A 20,241-nucleotide genomic window follows, 5' to 3' on the forward strand; every position below is an offset into this window, starting at 1 on the left:
ACATTATTTTGAGAGAAATTATTTTGACCGGAAATAGAATTATTCAAATCGGATCTAATTGATTTAAGATTGCGAACCCCGCATTGATAAACTAAAATTACAAAATAATTAAAGCTTTTCCATTATTTAACATTTTTTCTGTTTCCAAGCATTGGTTTTAAGATTTTTAAAAATTATTTTTACTAAAATGTCGGTGATCCAAACCTGAACTGGAAGCTGAAATATCCTTGGCAAATGTCTGAAAAGTGTACACTTGCGTCAGCTGATCCAATTCGGCCATTTCTCTGCTACACAGACCATTTTTTTGGATCCTTCAAGTTTCCAGCTTACGAGGAGGGGATACAGTATTTAAAAATGTTCTCCCAGACGAAACAATTGGTCCCCGTCCTGTAAGTATCTTTCAAGCGCCATTATTTTTGCAGTTTCGCTTTTATCACATTGATTATTTTAATTTAATAATGTTTATCCTGGAAAGCTATTATTATGTCCATGAATTAGATTTGCAGTAAGTAAACTATATATGAGAAATGAGTTTTTCCTTATAATGCTAGTCAAAGGTGTATAGGGCGATATTCACCTTGATGGGGAATTTCTGATGTTTTGGTTCAAAGTATGTATGTAAAATTTAGCTGTTTGATATCTTTATTTCCTTTTCTCTCCTTCAACCCCATCCTATCGTAATATTACCACTTCCTAAATATCGCGCCCTTAACAATTTTTGTTAAGGAACGCGCAATGTCAGCAACAGCGCGGGATGGCAAACTTGAAGATCATCGGTATGCGTCTCAAGTCTGTCAGGAATATCCAGAAAATCACCCAGTCCATGAAGATGGTAAATATTTTAAATCTTAAGTTGGTGTGTTCCTTACTGCGACACAGGAAAAATTATCTTTTTTGATAATGAATTTTTAGTGTTCACGATTCGGGAAAGCAAGTTTTTTTTGAATCACTTGACTTGCATCCTACATAAGAATAAATGGCAAGTTTAATTATTCTTGATATGTAAAGGGGTTTGAAAAATTTTGCTTCAGTAATCGTGTCCAGCGACAAATTTATTGCCTGCCATTGAGTTTGCCCGTCACCAATAAAAAAGGAGTTTTCCTCCAGTAAAATAAGGTTTGTTAAAGTCGTTTACCTAATAAAATTTTATAAATAAATAACAGTAAGCGTATAAGTGTGCGTTAAAGGTGTTTGCCAGTTATAACAGGTGCCCGTAAATATCTCAAAGTAATTATATGTAGTAAAAAGTGTTAGCTAGTAAAAATTGTGTACTAATTGTATCGGTCCTTTAAATGTATGCTCTAAGGTGTTAAACAATTTATTACGTATGCGGGGTGTTATTAAGGTGTCAAGTCACTGACAAATGTACTTTTTTAATGTGAACCTGGAAGACAAAGTATGTTAAAAGGTGTCTAGTTGTATGTTATGTTCAAGGGTGCAATGTTTAAGTTGTCCCTGTCAGCCATTAGAAATGTAATTTTATTCCGTCATTGTCAGCCACTAATAAATGTATGGTAAGTTGCCACTGTAAGTCACTCTAAATGTAAATATAAGGTGTCGTAAACCACTATATCTTCGCTGTCACTGTCAGCCACTAATAAATGAATGTCAAGGTGCGATTGTAAGTCACTTTTAAGCTGTCACTGTCAGCCCTTGTAAATGTATATATTTAAGGTGTCAGCTGCCAAATTCGCCCGTGCTGAGAGAGATCTGAGGGCTGCCAGACCTCTGGGAAGTGCTGCCAAGTCCTTTTACGATCACGCTGAGGTTAAATAATTTAGTATTTTGTCATGAACAGAGAAACATGTTAGCTATCTTTTTTAATTTGTGTTTACTCGCAATATTGGTGATATGTTTAATTTTAGGGCTGGGGTTTGAAAAAAGGTGCAATAACTAGCCATGTGATCCAATCTGCACTTTTTCCAGATCATTAAAAATCATATCCCCGGGAATTTTTCTTTTTGATTTTAATATGAACCCCAACAAAGAAATTTTGTTCCATTTTTTGCTTTAATCTTGCTTGTTTAGGTTTCTACTAATAAGGAGGCCCCCAAGGAACTATATGTTGCTATGACCAGTGACAGAGGTCTCGCCGGAGCCGTTCATTCCAGCATCAACAAAGCTATCAGGTAAACCGACACCCCACTCCTCATTCAAATCCGTACCCTTAACATAACTCAACGGGAGTTTCTGTTTTGTTGTATCTCCGAAATTTTACTACAAATGTATTAGGGTTAGGGCTTAGGATTCGGATATTTGGATCTGCAATATTTTGGCTTCCGGGATTCGGATCCGCGGAACCGAATACAGGGGGCGGAAATTCTTATTCCCTGGCTAAATACCATTTAAAACCTGGTATAATTTTAGTTTTTGCTCTCAAAACACAAGTCTTAATTGTTCACTAACGAGCGCTTATTAAAACTTCATAATCTTTGAATGTTTCAGCAGCACAAAAAGAAGCGAAAAAAGTAGCGAAAAAAGTAAGAAACAAATTTTCAATCTGTTAAAAAAATCGGAGTTAAAGGAAATGTTCATGACCCGGATCTGGATCAATTTAATTACAGGGCGGATTCATTATCCGTATCAAAATAGAAATGATTATACATAACAAATCCTTTAATGAAACGTGATGCAGAAGCAGGCATAAATTTCAATACAGTATCTTGTACTGAAATTGTGATACAATACAGAAGCAGACATAAATTTCAACACAGTATCTTGTACTGAAATTGTGATACAATACAGAGGCTGACATATATTTCAATACAGTATCTTGTACTGAAATTGTGATACAATACAGAAGCTGACATATATTTCAATGCAGTATCTTGTACTAAAATGACTTACAAATTTGTGGCGGTGACAAAAGACTATCAGGTTTGAAATTGTGTTATATCGCCATTAAGTAACCGACACTGTTTCGATAAAAGTGCTTACCACTGGACTTGTTAAGGAATGATTTGAATGAGAACTTGAGAAGGCTAGCCTGGAGAACGTGAAGGATATCTAGTTTAGACTGTATATCCAATATTAAGGAATGAATTGAATGAGAAGGTTAGCCTGGAGAACGTGAAGGATATCTAGTTTAGACTGTTTATCCAATATTAAGGAATGATATGAATGAGAAGGCTGGCCTGGAGAACGTGAAGGTTATCTAGTTTAGACTGTAAATCCAATATTAAGGAATGATATGAATGAGAAGGCTAGCCTGGTGAACGTGAAGGTTATCTAGTTTAGACTGTATATCCAATATTAAGGAATGAACTGAATGAGAAGGTTAGCCTGGAGAACGTGAAGGATATCTAGTTTAGACTGTATATTCAATATTAAGGAATGAGTTGAATGAGAAGGCTAGCCTGGAGAACGTGAAGGATATCTAGTTTAGACTGTATATCCAATATTAAGGAATGAATTGAATGAGAAGGCTAGCCTGGAGAACGTGAAGGTTATCTAGTTTAGACTGTATATCCAATATTAAGGAATGAGTTGAATGAGAAGGTTAGCCTGGAGAACGTGAAGGATATCTAGTTTCGACTGTATATTCAATATTAAGGAATGAATTGAATGAGAAGGCTAGCCTGGAGAACGTGAAGGTTATCTGTGTCGGAGATAAGTCCAGAGGTTTCTTCCAGAAATTCTTCCCGGTAATATTCAGATTCTTAATGGTTAACTGTTTAATTGAAAATTACTTAAATCTCATTTAAAATTAATAATTCGTCATGTTTAATGATCTTTACGGGTATCGTTGTCTGATTTATAACATGGTTTTATATCGATGCGTTTATTTAAAATAGGAAGTTTTCAGCGCCTTTAAATACAGGGTGTCCCCCGAAACATGACAGTTGCTGAATATTTTATAAATGTCTTCTTCCATAATTTTTTAAGTTGTTTGATACCAAAGAAAATAATAATAAACATTAAATGGCAGTTTTATTATAGTAAAATCGATCCCAGATTAAGATATATTGGAGTAAAAGATTTTTCTACCGAACTGAACTGCAAAAAGTCTTCCAATCTAAACCAGTATTTGGAAGACGACATTCTAAATTGTTCAACTGTCATGTTTCGTGGGACACCTTGTATATCGTTATAAGACGAATATCATTGCTTACAAATTGTATTTTTTAAACGAAAATTCTTAATTCTCGCATTATTGCATTATTAGTAAGTATTGTTCCGATCGTTGCATTTACCACCTAGTCCCTGCTTATCCAACCTGTTCCATTTCCTCCTTTTAGTCCCTTCACTTAAACATTTATTCATACAATTTTGTTACATTCAAGAAGCATTAAATATAATGGAGATGGAATCGACCCTCCCCGCCCTACAATATGATTATATATTCTATGCAGACGGTACTTCAGTTCAAAAAGAAATATTTGTCTGAAATACACTGATTTCGGATTTCCAGACTTGTTCTGATAACCATATCAAGTAATATTAAGTCTGACCCTCACACCATGGGCACATTTTCAACTGGTCTCCATTCTTATTTCTCAATGGTTTCCCAATCCCTCTAAACACCACTCAACAATATGTTAACTCCTAGCTCGGTATTACACCTGCCTCAAAATCTCTAGATCAACCCTTGTGTCAGCAGAAGACACGTTTTCCTTTATATTTCGCCAATTTCAACGGCGATAAAATTATTCCTGACGTGACTAGAATATTTTAGGAGAATATTTTGATGGTCGGATCCGAGATCGGCAGACTCCCACCTCAGTTCGGAGATGCTAGCAAGGTGAAATTCTTTTATTACCTTTTTTCGTTCCCTCAAGTTCAGAAATATATTTTCTATTTACAAAGCAAAATTCTCCTTCAATAATAAAATTGAATTGTATTAATGTATCTCCTTTTTATCCCATGACAATGGAGTAAAGGTCCAGTTAGAGCAGGGGCGGGACGGTGCTTCCTGCGCCTGGAGCCGTTTATGGGGGGGCTTTTTCAGATTTCATCTTATGATTCCTTATTAAAATTATTTACAACTTCTGAATAGGGAAGTTAAGCAAAAGTTTTAATTTCCCGAAAAAAAATAGTTGTACACAATTTTATATTCTTAAGAGATGAAAATGCGCGAGTTTTTTTCCTGAAATCTTAACAGAGCGGGTTGTTATTTTACATAACTGTCCCAAGGGACATTAAGTATCTTATCCTCACTCTGTTGGGGGAATCATAGGTCGGTAATGTTGGTCAATGGTCAGCATAAGGCGGTGAAAGAGGGAATAAATGAGATTTGGTTAATTACTATCCAGAGGCTGGAGGAGAGGGTTGATGTCAAATTTGTTATTCCATCCCCATTGCTCGGGAAGGGGGGGGGGGAGGGGGATATTTTTCCAAATGCTGTTCTATTCTATTTTGCATGAATTTCTATATTTACGGTTCTTTGCTTGGCCTACAATATTTTCCTTAAGTCTTAACATTAGTCTATTCCTTTAAATTAAACATATACAAAATATTAAAGATAAATTAATTATTAACAGGAACTCTTTTTAAGTAAATATTTGGTTTTTATACCCCCCCCCATGTTTAAAAAAATTATCTGCTTTTTCTGTGAAGAAAGTTTAGAAAATATAGATTAGTTAATATAGTTTTATTTTCTACCCTTTACACTCTTAAGTCTTTATTTCATTAAAAAAAATATTTTATTTAATTGTTAGGTCTATGTTTATATATTGTCTAATTTTTAGGTCGCTAACGCTGTTCTTAGCTCTGGATTTGAGTTTGACAGTGGCAAGATGTTCTATAACAGGTGAAAGAACTGTGTTAGATACCGACCATCAATTATTTTTCATTCCTTTTCAACTACCTGAAAAAAACTTGTTGAACGACAAATATAAACTAGAAACGAAACGAGCGTCTTGCAAAATTTAAAAACTAATTATTCGTTTCGTAAACGATGGTGTATAGTTTTTGAATTTTTGATCAACTACATATCTATTTACTTAATTATTTTCTAAAAAAGTAAAAGAAAAAAGTTTCAAAAAGAAGACAAGAACTTGAGTTTCTGTAAAATATTTTAAACCTGATATTTTCACAAAGTTTGACATTGTTAATTAAGAAAAATTAAGAAATATAAAACATTTTGAGAAAGGGATAATAGCATAATCATTTATTTTGTTTGATGTTTCAATTAAAAAAAAAAAGTGTTGCACAATTTTTCTTCTTCTTTTTATTAGTGCGGTAAAATTAAACTCCAGGTCTAACTGAAGATTAGAGCTCTATGAAACACAGTTGTAAGAAAAACATTGAAGAATATATTAATTTCTATTTGTTTAGATACAACTCTGTTGTCTCCTACACCACCACTGAAATCCCCATTTTCTCCCAGGAACTACAAATAAACAAAAACAAAAAAAATTTTAAAAAACGCAACAAAATAATTTATTGAACTCCTAGTTTTAATATTTAACTTAATCTTGTTTTTGTCTGAACAAGTGACTAACAACAGTGACCTAGAAATGTTAATCTGACAAGAATTGAAAAATGGTCATTTTCAATTATACTATCTGAACCAAAAAAACTAGCAGATTTCTTGCTTCAGGAAAAATTGAGAAAGTTGTGATAAAATCACTTTTAAGCCACCTGCAGTAACATGATGATGTCTTCCACATTATTGATCAGAAAAATGTTTAAAGGGTACCCTTGTAAAACGGGCATGCATGGAGGATCTCGTAAATATAAAACGACACAGTCTCTTTAAATAGTGTTTTATTTTGGTATTGTGAAGGACTCCGTTGCAAACAGTGCAAAGATTACTCTGTACGATTCCATTGATTCTGATGTTCTTCAATCCTACATTGAGTACAGCCTTGCTTCTCTTTTCTACTACGTAATGAAGGTAAAGAAATCATCGAGCATCTCTCCCCCATTAAATTCGAACCCCATTTTCTCATTCTCAATCCCAGGGTAGGGGTTTATCAGTTCTTATTTTACATTCATTACAGCCGAAAAAACGACGCTGAAAAACATAGATACAAATTTGCCACAAATAGAATTCAAGTCATTAAAACTAACCACGAGTACTGGGGAAGTATATTTATACCATAGGTAAAAGTTAACCTATATTTATGTATATTCCGGCAGAGAAGGGACAGGGGTTGGCTTTAAAATTGATTTGAAGTTTCTTCACTTTTTAACTCATGTTTGAAACCCTTTTTGAAGAATGTAAGATCGATTGTATATAAATCCCAACCCTACTGTAAAAATGTATTTATAACTTTGATCGAGGTCGGAACTCTTCGGGGGAGTGTCTTTAATTTTGATCCATTAGTCTCAATATTAGAGGTGGGCGCGTTTAAATTTAAAGTTTGTTTTCCCTGCAGGGTATGGTAACTACGAGATCTCGAAATTAATCTGTATGTTCTGCAAAAGATTGAGATCAAAACTTGATCTAGAGATTTTCAAGTTTCGACCTCTGGTTGTCTATATATAAATTTGGCTTGTCTGTCTGTTTGTTTGTATCCAATAAACGTCAAAACGGCTGAACCGATCGGGCCTACATTTTTTGTGGGACATCTAGGGACCCCAGGGAAGGTTTATGAATGTTCAAAATTTCAAATATTTGTCTCCATCAAAATTCGATCTTCATTAAATTTTTTAAAATTTTGAAAATCCACGAAATTTTTTGTGAAAATCCGCGAATTATTTTTGTTTTGTTTTACGATGTACACAAAGAGAACATGTTCACAATTAATTTAGAAGATGGGCGCGAAGCGCCCTCTAAGGCTAGTCTATATATAAATTTGGCTTGTCTGTTTGTTTGTATCCAATAAACGTCAAAACGGCTGAACCGATCGGGCCCAAATTTTTTGTGGGACCTCACGTGACCCCAGGGAAGGTTTATGAATGATCAAAATTTTAAAAATTTGTGTTTAAAAGTTTTTTTTTTTGAAAAATTTTGAAAATGCGCGAAAAAATATTATAAAATCTGCAAATTTTTTTGTTTTTGTTTTATACTGTACAAAGAGAAGATGCTCAGAGATAAAGCCACAATTAAAAGTTGAAATAAAAGATGGGCGCGAAGTGCCCTAAAAGCCTAGAAAGAAGGGCGCGAAGCGCCTTGAAATTTTAGTATTTATAAATATTAATATTGTCACATATGTTTTTCTAGGAGGGAGCTTGCAGTGAACAGAGCTCTAGGATGACTGCTATGGACAACTCAACCAAGAACGCTGGTACAAATCAAGATTATTATTTAATATTTCTCACAACGCTACCCCCTCCCCCCCCCCCCCACCACTATTTTGGGCTGATACTTTAAATGTGCTTTCCATAATGATTATTTCTTATTTTTTGGTCAATTTACTTTTCTTATTGTCACCAAAAGTAAGCTTCGTTTTCTATATAATTTCTGAAATGTAGGATATATATTATGTAATATCTTATTTGATTAAGAACGGCCATGCACCACCACCCACCAAATTAAAGAGCTATCTCTCTGTCAATCCTACTGGTGTCCGGGCTTGGTGAGATATCCCGTGTTGAGTCAAATTAGGCGACAGGCTCCACTCCTGGTGGTACCCTTCCGTCAAGTTGGTTGGTTGATTGATTGATTGATTGATTGATTGATTGATTGATTGATTGATTGATTGTGTCTAGGTGAGATGATTGACAAACTGCAGACTACCTTCAACAGAACCAGACAGGCCGTCATCACCGGAGAACTAATTGAGATCATTTCCGGAGCTGCTGCTCTCGACTAAGCCTGTTTTTCAAGACCCATCTTGGTTTCGGGCATCAGATGACATCCTTTTTTGCCCGAAACAGCTGAAATCTTCGGGCCACCAGAAATATAATTTAAACGTCTAATAGCTGAAAGTAATGAATGAAAAACAATTATTTAAAATTGTGCTTTTTTATCTTCTTTATTTCAGATTTTTTAGATACAATAAAATGGTCTGATATCTCTTAAAACAGAAAATAAAGGTTAAAAACTAAGAACAGATTTATACTTTTTTCTTAAATCGCTAGGATCGGGTATTCAAGCCGACTAAGCGTGTCCAAACACTAAGATCAATATTAATCAAATATTCCGTAAGCTCGATCTTTCTTTATCAATAATTAACCCTTCCGTTCTGTAACGTTAACCATCAAAGATGTGACCTATCCATGGAAATAATGAACCTTGATAACGCGCGATTTTACTTAACTGTTCAGTGTTCGTGATTTCTTTAGGATAGGAGTCGAATTGTGGAATTAATTTGAACATTTTGTAAATCATAAAAAGTTAATTAAAAAAACCTGAACATGTTTAATGTTCAGGTTTTTAACTTGCCGGTATAGTTCTGATTGATATTCCTGAGATTCGATTGTTTTTATTTGTTGAATATTTAGTTTCTGTTTCCAGCTGTTTATCTTTGATACAGGGTTTTTCTCAGGACTCCATCCCTCTATACTAAATAGTAAACATGGACACTGGTTTAAACTGAACAATTCTTGTTTCCTCTTCACAATTTGTTAAAATTAAATTTTAATTGAAACTACCTTTCTATGTAAAGGTCTAGGTCAATAGCAGTTTCTAGGTTTAGAGATCCCAACAGCTTCAAGGTTTCATTTCTAGGATACCTCGCTAAAACCTTGAATACAATTATAGTTAGAAAATTTCTTTAAGTTGGCCAACCTTGCGAGATAAATGCGTGCTTACTAGGGCCGGATTCGATAAACACCGGTCAAAATTTAGAAAATTATAACTGGCCAAATTATAGATTGTAAATGGCTCAAGGTGAAACTAAGGAATAATGCAAGTTGGCCAAAATCTTTAGTAAGCAATCTAAGTTGGAAAACCTTGGAAACCATGTAAGCTGACCAAAACCCTAGAAAACTTAAATTTACTAAATTAACATCATACTCGGAATATAATCGAACTTGGCAAAGCTTTTAATATGATTAATCTAAGCTGGCCAACCCTTTTTTGTGAAAAAAACTTAAAATGGTCCAAAATTTACTTCGTCAATGAAGCTAAATCTTAATATCAATTGAAAAAAGAGGTTTAGCTGCTATGCGATAAGTATTAACCTGATAAGCTTTTTCAATTATACAGATTAAGATAATTAATATTCAAATATACAGCAGGGAAGAGCTAGAAAATTAGATAGAAATGGCAAAAACTTAAGATATTGACAAACTTTAAAGATCAAGCTACAAATAATGGCATGAGGTAATGTATGTACTTTAAAATAAAGAAGATAACTATACCTCAAATCTTTTTGCTACAAATTGCCCGGGGAATTTTCTAAAAAAAAATAAGTTTAATTTGATGTTAAATGAATTTCACAGTAGGGTAACATACCCCCTCCCCTAGCTTTAAATCCCCCCCCCCTCAGATTGTAAAATGAAAAATCTAGGCTATAACCGTCAAAAACAGGAACAAATGATGAAAATTACATGTAATTGCATTTTATTACATATATTATACAAGGAAAGAACGTTATTCATATAAAGGTCTGAAAAATAGAAAATGGCGGACAATAAACCAAAATGGCTGAAATGAATAAAAATTGCTTAATAATTTTAAAATGGCTGACCCCTCGAGTTCTGCTGAATATTTAAGGTCTGCTAGTACTCTGCTGCATATCTCGTGAACTTCCTGATAAAAAATGAGTTTTCTTCATAAAACTTGATTATTTAATAATTAATATTATTATTATTTGATATTTTACCTTCTGTTGTTTATCTCTGAGTGTAGCTCTGGGGTCCCGCACTCATCAATTAAAGTCAATTTAATCTTAATATCTGGGAATCTTATATTATAACTGATTTTTGTCTAAATGTTTGGAGCACATTTAAGAAGTGAATTAGTTACAGAAATAATTATCCTTAATTGGCGACTTTTCACAATAGAAAAAAAGAAGGCAATTAGTCGAAGATTTCGGTAATCAGCTGACTCATCTATTTCTGGTTATCAGCTGGCCAATCTATTTCTGGTAATCAGCTGGTCCATCTATTTCGGTAATCAGCGGCTCATCTATTTCTGGTAATCAGCTGGCCCATCTATTTCGGTAATCAGCTGGCCCATCTATTTCGATAATCAGCTGGCCCATCTATTTCTGGTAATCAGCTGGACCATTTATTTCGGAAATCAGCTGGCCCATCTATTTCGGTAATCAGCTGGCCCATCTGTTTCTGTAATAAGCTGGTCCATCTATTTCGGTAATCAGCTGGCCCATATATATTTCGGTAATCAGCTTGGCCCACCTCTCTTTCGTAAGACCCCTTTATAGAGAAAAATTTATAGATTTGACTTTTCCTATGAATACTGCTTTTACATCTTGATTTTCTTCTAGAAGTTTCTCCAGTAGTTCCAGAGACATCTCCTTACTCCGTAGAATCTGGTTTCCATATCTATAAGTATTAAGCAGTAAGTCATTGGCATTTTTATTAATTTTCCATTTCAAATCCAAAAAATAAATGATAAAAGGTAGCATTTATAAGAAAGCTGAATGTGCGAAGCTCCAAGAAAATGTAATTTTATACTTAATTTTTCGAACAATTAGTTTTTCAACTAATTTTGTGTCTTTATTAAATCTGAAGGTTATTTTTAAGTTTATTTTTAAGAGGTAGTGGGAGGGTAATTTTGAAAAAAATCATACCCATTTTAGGTTACTGTCATTTTTATTGCCAGTCATAAACAAAGTATCTCATTCATTCTTGATCTAATAAATCTTGAAGAGAACCATTTTGAATCCTACATGCTGTTCTATAAATTACGCGGTAAGTCCCTTTAACCAATGAATAAATCCTACCTTCTACATGATTTCTCATAAGATATTGGATCAGAGCATATACTTGAACTATCCAGGAGACACTTTAATCATACTTCATTTATAACTTTATTCATTCATTCATTTATTTCTTTATTTATCATTTGTCTATTTACTAATTTATACATTCATCTCTGTATTTATTAAACTGTTTATTTATACAATCAATTATTCATTAATCTTTTTCTTTATTTATTAATTTATAAGTTCTTCTCTTTATTTTCATTTTTTTATTTTTACCATCAATCATTCAGTCATTTATTCATCCTTTCATCCTTCTATAAATTCATTTTTAACACTATCAATCATTCATTCATCTATTTATTTATACACAAATTTTTTATTTATTCATTTGTTTCTTTCTACTATCAATCAATCAATTATGTATTTATTTACTTATTTATTTTTATTTATTATATAATTAATTTTTTATTTATTTTTTTATTTACTCATTCAGTTATTTGAAAAGTTATTGATATTTTTCTTACAAATTTATTTTATGAATAATTAGGTGATAGTAGATGCAAATATTAAAGTTATTTTATTTATTTATTTAAAAACTAGTCTTTTCATTTGATTATTCCTTCCTTCAAATTCAACTGTTCAATTATTCACCAATGTTTCTAGGATTTGTTCTAAATTGTTATTTATGAAAAGGATTCCTGTTCTTGAAAATATGGAGTCCTACCAAACCCAGTCAAGATCCTAGTGTCGTAATCCTAAAATTTTAGAGGTTTTTATTATTTAAATTATAATCTGCCCTCAGGAAGCCTTTCATTTTTGAAGATTTTAAGAAAATAACTATTCAAATTTGGCGGATTTTCCAAATTTTCATCAATCTTAAAAAACGACAACAAAAAACATTGATACAACCACACCGATTTTATTTGGAGGAAAGATACAAGAATTTGAACATAAAACAATCTCACCTTAAGTAATTCTGGGTCTAGAACACAATTTAGCAGATTTGGAACAATATGTAAATTTAGATTTGTTTCTTGAGGATTAGTAATAGAAGGGGGCTCTCCGTGTTCAAAGAAATCATTTCTATACCGTTGAAAAGTAGAAGGGTTCACAATTTTGTTAGAAGTTCTACAATACTTGAGTTCATATTTTTAAAAGTTTTTTTGTTAAAGCATTTTGCGTGTTTTTTGTAATTGTGGCAAGTGCCAACTCCATTACTTAATTAACTGATTTTTGATCTTGGAAAGCAAGGAAATATTTATGCTTTATAATATGTATGTTTGATCATGTGGAATACACTTTTTTAACAACTAGCATTCATTTAAGCAAGAAAATACATTTTGATAAGGATAGTTTTCCTAAAAGCCGATATCTTGAAAGGTATCCTCACCATATTTCATATTTTTATTTAACCCTATCCCTGCTGGGGTACTTGAAAACCAGGATATGGTGGGGGGGGGGGTCAATTTGACCCCCCCTCTAAATCCCATGTTTTATGTCCAAATATGACAAATGATACATCATTAGAAAGCTCTTGTGCTCTACTTTTAGAATCTGCAAAAGAATTTGCAAATGGACAAGGTTGGGATTAAATAAACCTACTGGACAAGGTTGGGATTAAATAAATCTACTGGACAAGGTTGGGATTAAATAACCCTACTGGACAAGGTTGGGATTAAATAAATCTACTGGACAAGGTTGGGATTAAATAACCCTACTGGACAAGGTTGGGATTGGAGTTTTTTAAACTTTTCAGTGCCTTGAGTTAAGAAACTGCTGTAGAACAGGAAACCCAGATTTCTCTCGAGCAATGACAATAAGTTTGGCTCCAATTAAAACTGGAGCCTTTTTGTCTGTCAGATATCTGAAAATCATCATTCATTAGCATCCCTAGTGGTTTCAAATACAAAGACATAATTGACATTACAAGACGCTTGATGTCGGTGACCTGACTTAATCCTATCTTAGGATCGGGGATGAGCTGGGGGAACAGTCTTAACTTTGGGCTTTCTAATTGTCAACAGAGTGTTTAAAATCTGATGACTTGAATAGACCATTTTATAGTGAGGAGATCAAAATTATTACAGTGTTCTGAGAAATTACCATAGAAAGTACAGGATTTTCGAATTAAATAACATGGTTGACACATTTAGAGGTATAATGGGGGTTAATTCTATAATTATTAAAAAGGGACTGTCCTTAATACAATCTTGATGAGACAAAGCTTCTAAGGGTATTCTTGTGAATTAGGCATGCTACTCTATTTTTTATTTAATGAATATTTACTTGAAATTATGCCTTACAGTCCCTTTAATCAGGAATCACAACATTCCTGTGATTTGTGTTCCTCATCGTAGCATCAGTCAGATGAGAGCATGTACTTTGTAACTAGTAGCTCTAAACCTTCTCAGCTTTCCTCTGACTGGTGCTAGGATGAGTAGATATATATATTTATAAGATTGTGTTCTGTTTACCTGACTGGTCCAATAGCCTCTTTCAGAATAATTTCAGGTTTAACAAGATCTTCCAGGTTCTCCTTGTCAGTCTCTCTTATCAGGTTCATCTTCATTTTGTCTATCCGCAGGATTACAAAAATAAATTGAGCGCAATTTCATTTTACTTTTCAGAATTATGGACGCTTGTTGGCATTTAGCCATCTTATCAGGATAGATTTTCTTAAACTTACAATGTCAGATATTCATTAATCTGGTTTCACGACCTATTGAACAAGTTTGATTATACATTTGGCATTTTGATGTTCTTTATGAAACATGAATGGAATATTCCCCAATTAAGCTTATTAATATTTTTAATTTTCCCTACACTTACCACCTACCAACACAAGTGCTGTTGTGCATGATGTGCAACGTACTTTGTCCTGCACGCACCCTGGCACTTCAAGAATCTCAGAGTGTTTTTAGAAGTGGGAAATATTTTACAACTCTATTAAAATAATATTCTACACTTTTGTGTTCTTTTATGAAAATTCGAAAACAATAGTTGTAAAATATTTGTAATTTTTCCTAAAATTGCATCTTCAGAAATTCTTGATTTGATCAGTTCTTTATTTGGTTTTGGTCTCTTCGGTCCATTCTTTGTCTCCGTGTTCTCTAAGGAGTTTTCAAGCTTCTCAGGCATCTTGCTCCCTTCTGTAATATCTGGTTCTGAACTATATATATTTGTGTTGGTCACTACAGATTCCAGATTTTCACTCGAATGTGGAGGATCAAGAACCTTGGCAGTTTTTGGTGTAAAACTTAAATGTGTTTTATCACTGGAAGGTTCAATTGTTTTCTCACTCTTGGTGTGCAAATGTTTTTTATCAACCTTGGATGTTTCCTTGTTCTCATCTTTCTTTTTTGCATCAATTTTGTGTGATTGTGAGTTTTGACTTTCAGGAGATTCAGGATCACTTGGTGAGGTTAAATTTTGTTTCTCTGATGAAGGTCTGTTAAATACAACAATTAGGAGATAAGCTGCTAGGGATAAAACTCCAAGCACTCCAATTCTCTTCAGAAATCTCCTAAAAAAGAGAAAATTAGTCATCCCAAGATGTTCAGGGTTCGTTACATTTTCATCTATAATCTTTAAGAGACTGTAGATGGTATTTGTAAGATCATCAATGACATAGATATCCTTTTTTTATAGTTTTAGGCTTTTTAATGTTACAGTGAACTGTACACCCCATGCCGGTGTACACTTTTGAGTTACCCAGTATTCAATTTTTAGCTAAAATAATAAGAATATCGTATGATTGGGTATGCTTTACTTTAATTGGAGGGTCACATGAAATTACAAAATATAATCTTGCCTTCTCAGGAAAAAGGCTCCCATCTCTGCAAGATACGTTCAACCATTGAACTTTTTCATTGCTCAACGGTTTATGTTCTGAAAAGAGTTTTTAATTGCGTTTTTTCTACACAATTCACTAACCTTTTACCTCACTATAGTAAAATTACCTTAGAAAAACATTATTTTCTTTCTTAGTAAAACATTAAGGTTTTTTTCTCAAAGGTCAAATTTGTTGATTTTATAGATGATATTTTTCTTTCATTGATGTGGGGGAGGGGAAGATTTTTTTTCTTTTTTTGGAGGGGGGGGGGGTAAATAAACAAAATTGTGGTTCAGGTGTCTTAAGTGCTTGAAAAAAAATTTATCAAATAAGATTGTCAATTTTTTATTCCTTTAATTCTAGTTGCATACTTTTCCTACTTCCCCCTGTACACTTTATCGTTGCACCTCCTGTACACTTTTCCTACTTCCCCTTGTACATTTTATCGCTGCACCCCCTGTACAATGTTCCTGCTTCCCCAGTACACTTTATCGTTGCACCTCCTGTACACTTTCCTACTTCCCCCTGTACACTTTTCTTGCTTCCCCTTGTACACCTTATCGTTGCACCTCCTGTNTTTTTTTCAAAATTAGGGGCAAAAAATTATTTTGGGATCGAGAAAATCAGCTTTTTTGGGAATTATATTGCCCCCTGGCTACCCCCTGTACACTTTACCTGCCTCCCCATGTACACTTTATCGTTGCACCTCCTGTACAATGTTCCTGCCTCCCCCTGTACACTTTATCGTTGCACCCCCTGTATACTTTTCCTGCTTCCCCCTGCATATCATCTTTCATATGTTTAAGAAGTTGGGGGGGTGTACTACAGATGTACATATAAGTGCATAAGGGGAGGGGGTAATACAAGTATTTTTGTATGATTTATATAATAAAAAGGCAAAAATTTGTATTTTTTCTTAATGAAGAATTATTTTGGTTTAGTGCGGAATATTTACGGGTCACCCTGTCTCCAATGTATTCGTATTTCCGGCTTTGGCCTGAGCTAAGATATTTTAGTTGCATACAATGTTTCCTATACAATATACATTAGCAAGGAATATTATATTTAGAAATTAGAAGGGGAAGGGGGGGGGTCTCAAGTTTTAAACTTCTTGATCTTGGTTAAATTTATAGAAATATAAAAGTAAAGGTTTAGTTTCTCCGTTAGAAACAGAATGTGACTTTAGAACTTTCTGTTTCCTTATATTCATGATTCCTTGCACCTATATACATCCTGTTTCCTTATATTCATGATTCCTTGCAATTATATACTTTCTGTTTCCAATATTCATGATTCCTTGCAACTATAACTTTCTGTTTCCATATATTCATGATTCCTTGCACCTTTATACTTCCTGTTTCCTAATATTCATGATTCCTTGCAACTATATACATCCTGTTTCCTTATATTCATGATTCCTTGCACCTATATACTTCCTGTGTCCTTATATTCATCATTCCTTCCACCTATATACATCCTGTTTCTTTATATTCATGATTCCTTGCAACTATATAATTCCTGTTTCCTAATATTCATGATTTCTTGCAACTATATACATCCTGTTTCCTTATATTCATGATTCCTTGCGCCTATATAAACCCTGTTTCTTTATATTCATGATTCCTTGCAACTATATAATTCCTGTTTCCTAATATTCATGATTCTTTGCAATTATATACTTCCTGTTTCCTTATATTCAAGATTCCTTGCAATTATATACTTCCTGTTTCCATATATTCATGATTCCTTGCAATTATATACTTTCTGTTTCCTTATATTCATGATTCCTTGCAATTATATACTTTCTGTTTCCTTATATTCATGATTCCTTGCACCTATATACATCCTGTTTCCTTATATTCATGATTCTTTGCACCTATATACAGCCTGTTTCCTTATATTCATGATTCCTTGCACCTATATACATCCTGTTTCCTTATATTCATGATTCCTTGCACCTATATACTTCCTGTTTCCTTATATTCATGATTCCTTGCACCTACATACATCCTGTTTCCTTATATTCATGATTCCTTGCACCTATATACTTCCTGTTTCCTTATATTCATGATTCCTTGCAACTATATACTTCCTGTTTCCTTATATTCATGATTGCAACTAGAAACTTTTTCTTTCTTTGCTAAATCATTTATTAAGCCATTTAAAGACCAAATTCAAGGCAGAATACTTTCTATAAACTTTGAAGGGTTTCAAGTCGTCTTTACAGTCTCATCCTTAAGGGGTTAACCTGTAATTATAAAATTTTATAAACTAGTTTTATTCTTTTCTGAAATATTGGTTTCACTCCACACATACATACTCCAGACAGTATCTATAGGTTAACGTTGGTTCCAGCAGACGAAACCATTGACTGCTAAATGCAACTTCATGGTCATGCAACTCTATGGACATGCAACTTTATGGTCATGCAACTCTATGGACATGCAACTTTATGGTCATGCAACTCTATGGACATGCAACTCTATGGACATGCAACTCTATGGACATGCAACTTTATGGTCATGCAACTCTATGGACATGCATCTTTATGGTCATGCAACTCTATGAACATGCAACTCTATGGACATGCAACTTTATGGACATGCAACTTTATGGTCATGCAACTCTATGGACATGCAACTCTATGGACATGCAACTCTATGAACATGTAAGTCTGTGGACATGTAACTCTATGGACATGCAACTCTATAGACATGCAACTCTATGGACATGCAACTCTATGGACATGCAACTCTATGGACATGCAACTTTATGGACATGCAACTTTATGGTCATGCAACTCTATGGACATGTTACTCTAAGGACATGCAACTTTATGGTCATGCAACTCGACATTTAAGTGAAAAACCATTTTAAAAATTAAATTTTCTATTTAGAGGAGATCCTTGGCTTATTACATCACTAAGAAGGGTTCCAAGAGGAACTAATGGCGGAATATCTATTCCAGGTTTAAAAATACAAGTTTTACTCTTAATCAGTAGCACAATTTTTATTTGTGGTTTTAAACAAAACGACATTTGTATTTGTTGTGATCAAAAGTAATACCATCTGTCCAAACTGCACAGTGCATAATTACTCTGTATTCTGTGTATTTGACTATTTAGTACCAGGAGTGGAGTCGTCTTTTTATTACATAGTTTTATAGGTCGCACTGTATGATTTGGTTTCGAGTAGTTATTCACTTAAATCCACCTTTAGGCTTGTTGTTGAGCTTTGTGGGCGGGCTAGTCATAGGTGTGGCATATTGGCTCGGGGTCATCTGTACATCACTAGGTAAAATACGATTAATTGATTTTTATTTTAAAAATATTAGAATTGGTAAATAAAATGGTTTCAAGATGTTGGTTGACAATTTAAAACAACTTGAATATGAGGGTTCCTTTCTTCATTTTGTTAAGTACAATATTCATGAAATGTTGCATATGTGCATTATATGCGTTTGTTTTAAGTAAAATAAAATAGGAGAAAATTGTTTTCTCCCCACTTTTCCCCCTTTTTCAATATTTTTAATAGATTCTTCACAAAAAAGTCTGATTCGAAGGCAAGCGACTGTAGGGCTATGTTCTAACTTTTTATAACTTTTTCGTTAACGGTTAGTCCCAACCGTTAAAAAATAATATTTTCAGTTAGCCGTTAATTTTAAAGGTAAGAACGGAACAACGACATTTTCCGTTTTTTAAGTACCGTTAGTTAACAATTTAAATTACTAACGGTGTTAATGGAAAAAATCCAAAAACAGCTCCAGCCGTTAACAGTATAATACATTATAAATTGCGCGAAGTGCTAAAAAGTTTGTTAACTGTTTAAGAAATCGTCAACGGTAATTACAGTATTAACGGTTTAAGAAATCGTTAACGGCACAACTGTTCAGAAATCGTTATTGATTTATTACAGTATTAACGGTTTAAAAAATCGTCAACAGCATAGCCGTTAACGGTTAATTACAGTATTAACGGTTCCTGAAATCATTAACGGTCTTTTGTAGTATTAAGAGCGTAAAACAAATAAAAATTCAAGGTTTTACAAATTCTAAAATTGTTTATACTGAAAATTTGCTTTACTTATTTTATGCCTAATTATTCCCCTATGAGGCTTGATTAAAGAAGAGTAAATAACAAAAAATATTTCAAAGTTTTTAAATGTGGGAAGTTTTTAAATGTTAATAATCCTATGTGCAAGTTTTACTATAATTGCATGTTGCTCAAGACAACGCATTGTGAACTCATTTTATTTTCAACTTAAATTGCCTGTCTTTTCTACATTCTCTACATTTTTCTTTTAACAGTCAATGCTTAAAAGATGAAATTATTTTCGAACTTTCGAAAACGGAACTTTGCCCATCCCTACAAGCGAGGTGTTTTTTTTGGCAAAATTTAAAACATTTGTCTTCTTGGATATCAGGCATAAGTATGAGATGCTTTACAGGTACACACACATAAAGTTCAATTACCTTGCATGTACTTTACTTTATCTCTCCTTCAAACAAAACTAGCAGAAACAAAGTATTATTTCTTAAATTTTATTATACTGTTATGTTAGTAATAATTAGTATTTAAACTAGAGATAGTAAAAGACATTTTTGAAAATGAAAAACTCAACTTAAACTTAAATTCTATGAGATGAAAATAAGGACAGAGGTCCAGAAAACCAGAAAATAATTATGAC

General features: G+C 33.4%; 2 protein-coding genes across 3 annotated transcripts; one reads left to right on the forward strand and one right to left on the reverse strand.

Moving 5' to 3' along the window:
* Positions 1–261: 261 nt before the first annotated feature.
* On the forward strand, positions 262–8,848 carry LOC111696542 (ATP synthase subunit gamma, mitochondrial). Its single transcript, XM_023466171.1, has 11 exons — positions 262–389; positions 727–832; positions 1,675–1,767; positions 2,029–2,129; positions 3,554–3,644; positions 4,676–4,741; positions 5,688–5,749; positions 6,277–6,328; positions 6,728–6,838; positions 8,111–8,174; positions 8,599–8,848. The coding sequence occupies exons 1-11, from the start codon at positions 355–357 to the stop codon at positions 8,700–8,702; spliced, it is 885 nt and encodes a 294-aa protein (XP_023321939.1). The 5' UTR covers positions 262–354; the 3' UTR covers positions 8,703–8,848.
* Positions 8,849–8,922: 74 nt separating this feature from the next.
* On the reverse strand, positions 8,923–15,651 carry LOC111696541 (uncharacterized). Of its 2 annotated transcripts, XM_023466170.1 has the most exons (14): positions 15,535–15,650; positions 14,747–15,246; positions 14,198–14,297; positions 13,483–13,587; positions 12,689–12,806; positions 12,422–12,478; positions 11,742–11,803; positions 11,246–11,340; positions 10,659–10,699; positions 10,524–10,585; positions 10,195–10,231; positions 9,484–9,575; positions 9,298–9,394; positions 8,923–9,006 (listed from the first exon to the last, which is right to left on the reverse strand). In XM_023466170.1, the coding sequence occupies exons 1-14, from the start codon at positions 15,555–15,557 to the stop codon at positions 8,959–8,961; spliced, it is 1,437 nt and encodes a 478-aa protein (XP_023321938.1). In that variant the 5' UTR covers positions 15,558–15,650; the 3' UTR covers positions 8,923–8,958. The 2 variants fall into 2 exon arrangements, with proteins under 2 accessions (XP_023321938.1, XP_023321937.1); XM_023466169.1 differs by having other exon boundaries at positions 8,958–9,394; positions 15,535–15,651.
* Between the last annotated feature and the right edge of the window lie 4,590 nt (positions 15,652–20,241).

The sequence above is a fragment of the Eurytemora carolleeae genome, unplaced genomic scaffold (assembly GCF_000591075.1).
Source record: "Eurytemora carolleeae unplaced genomic scaffold, Eaff_2.0 scaffold159, whole genome shotgun sequence".
Lineage (NCBI taxonomy): Eukaryota > Metazoa > Arthropoda > Copepoda > Calanoida > Temoridae > Eurytemora > Eurytemora carolleeae.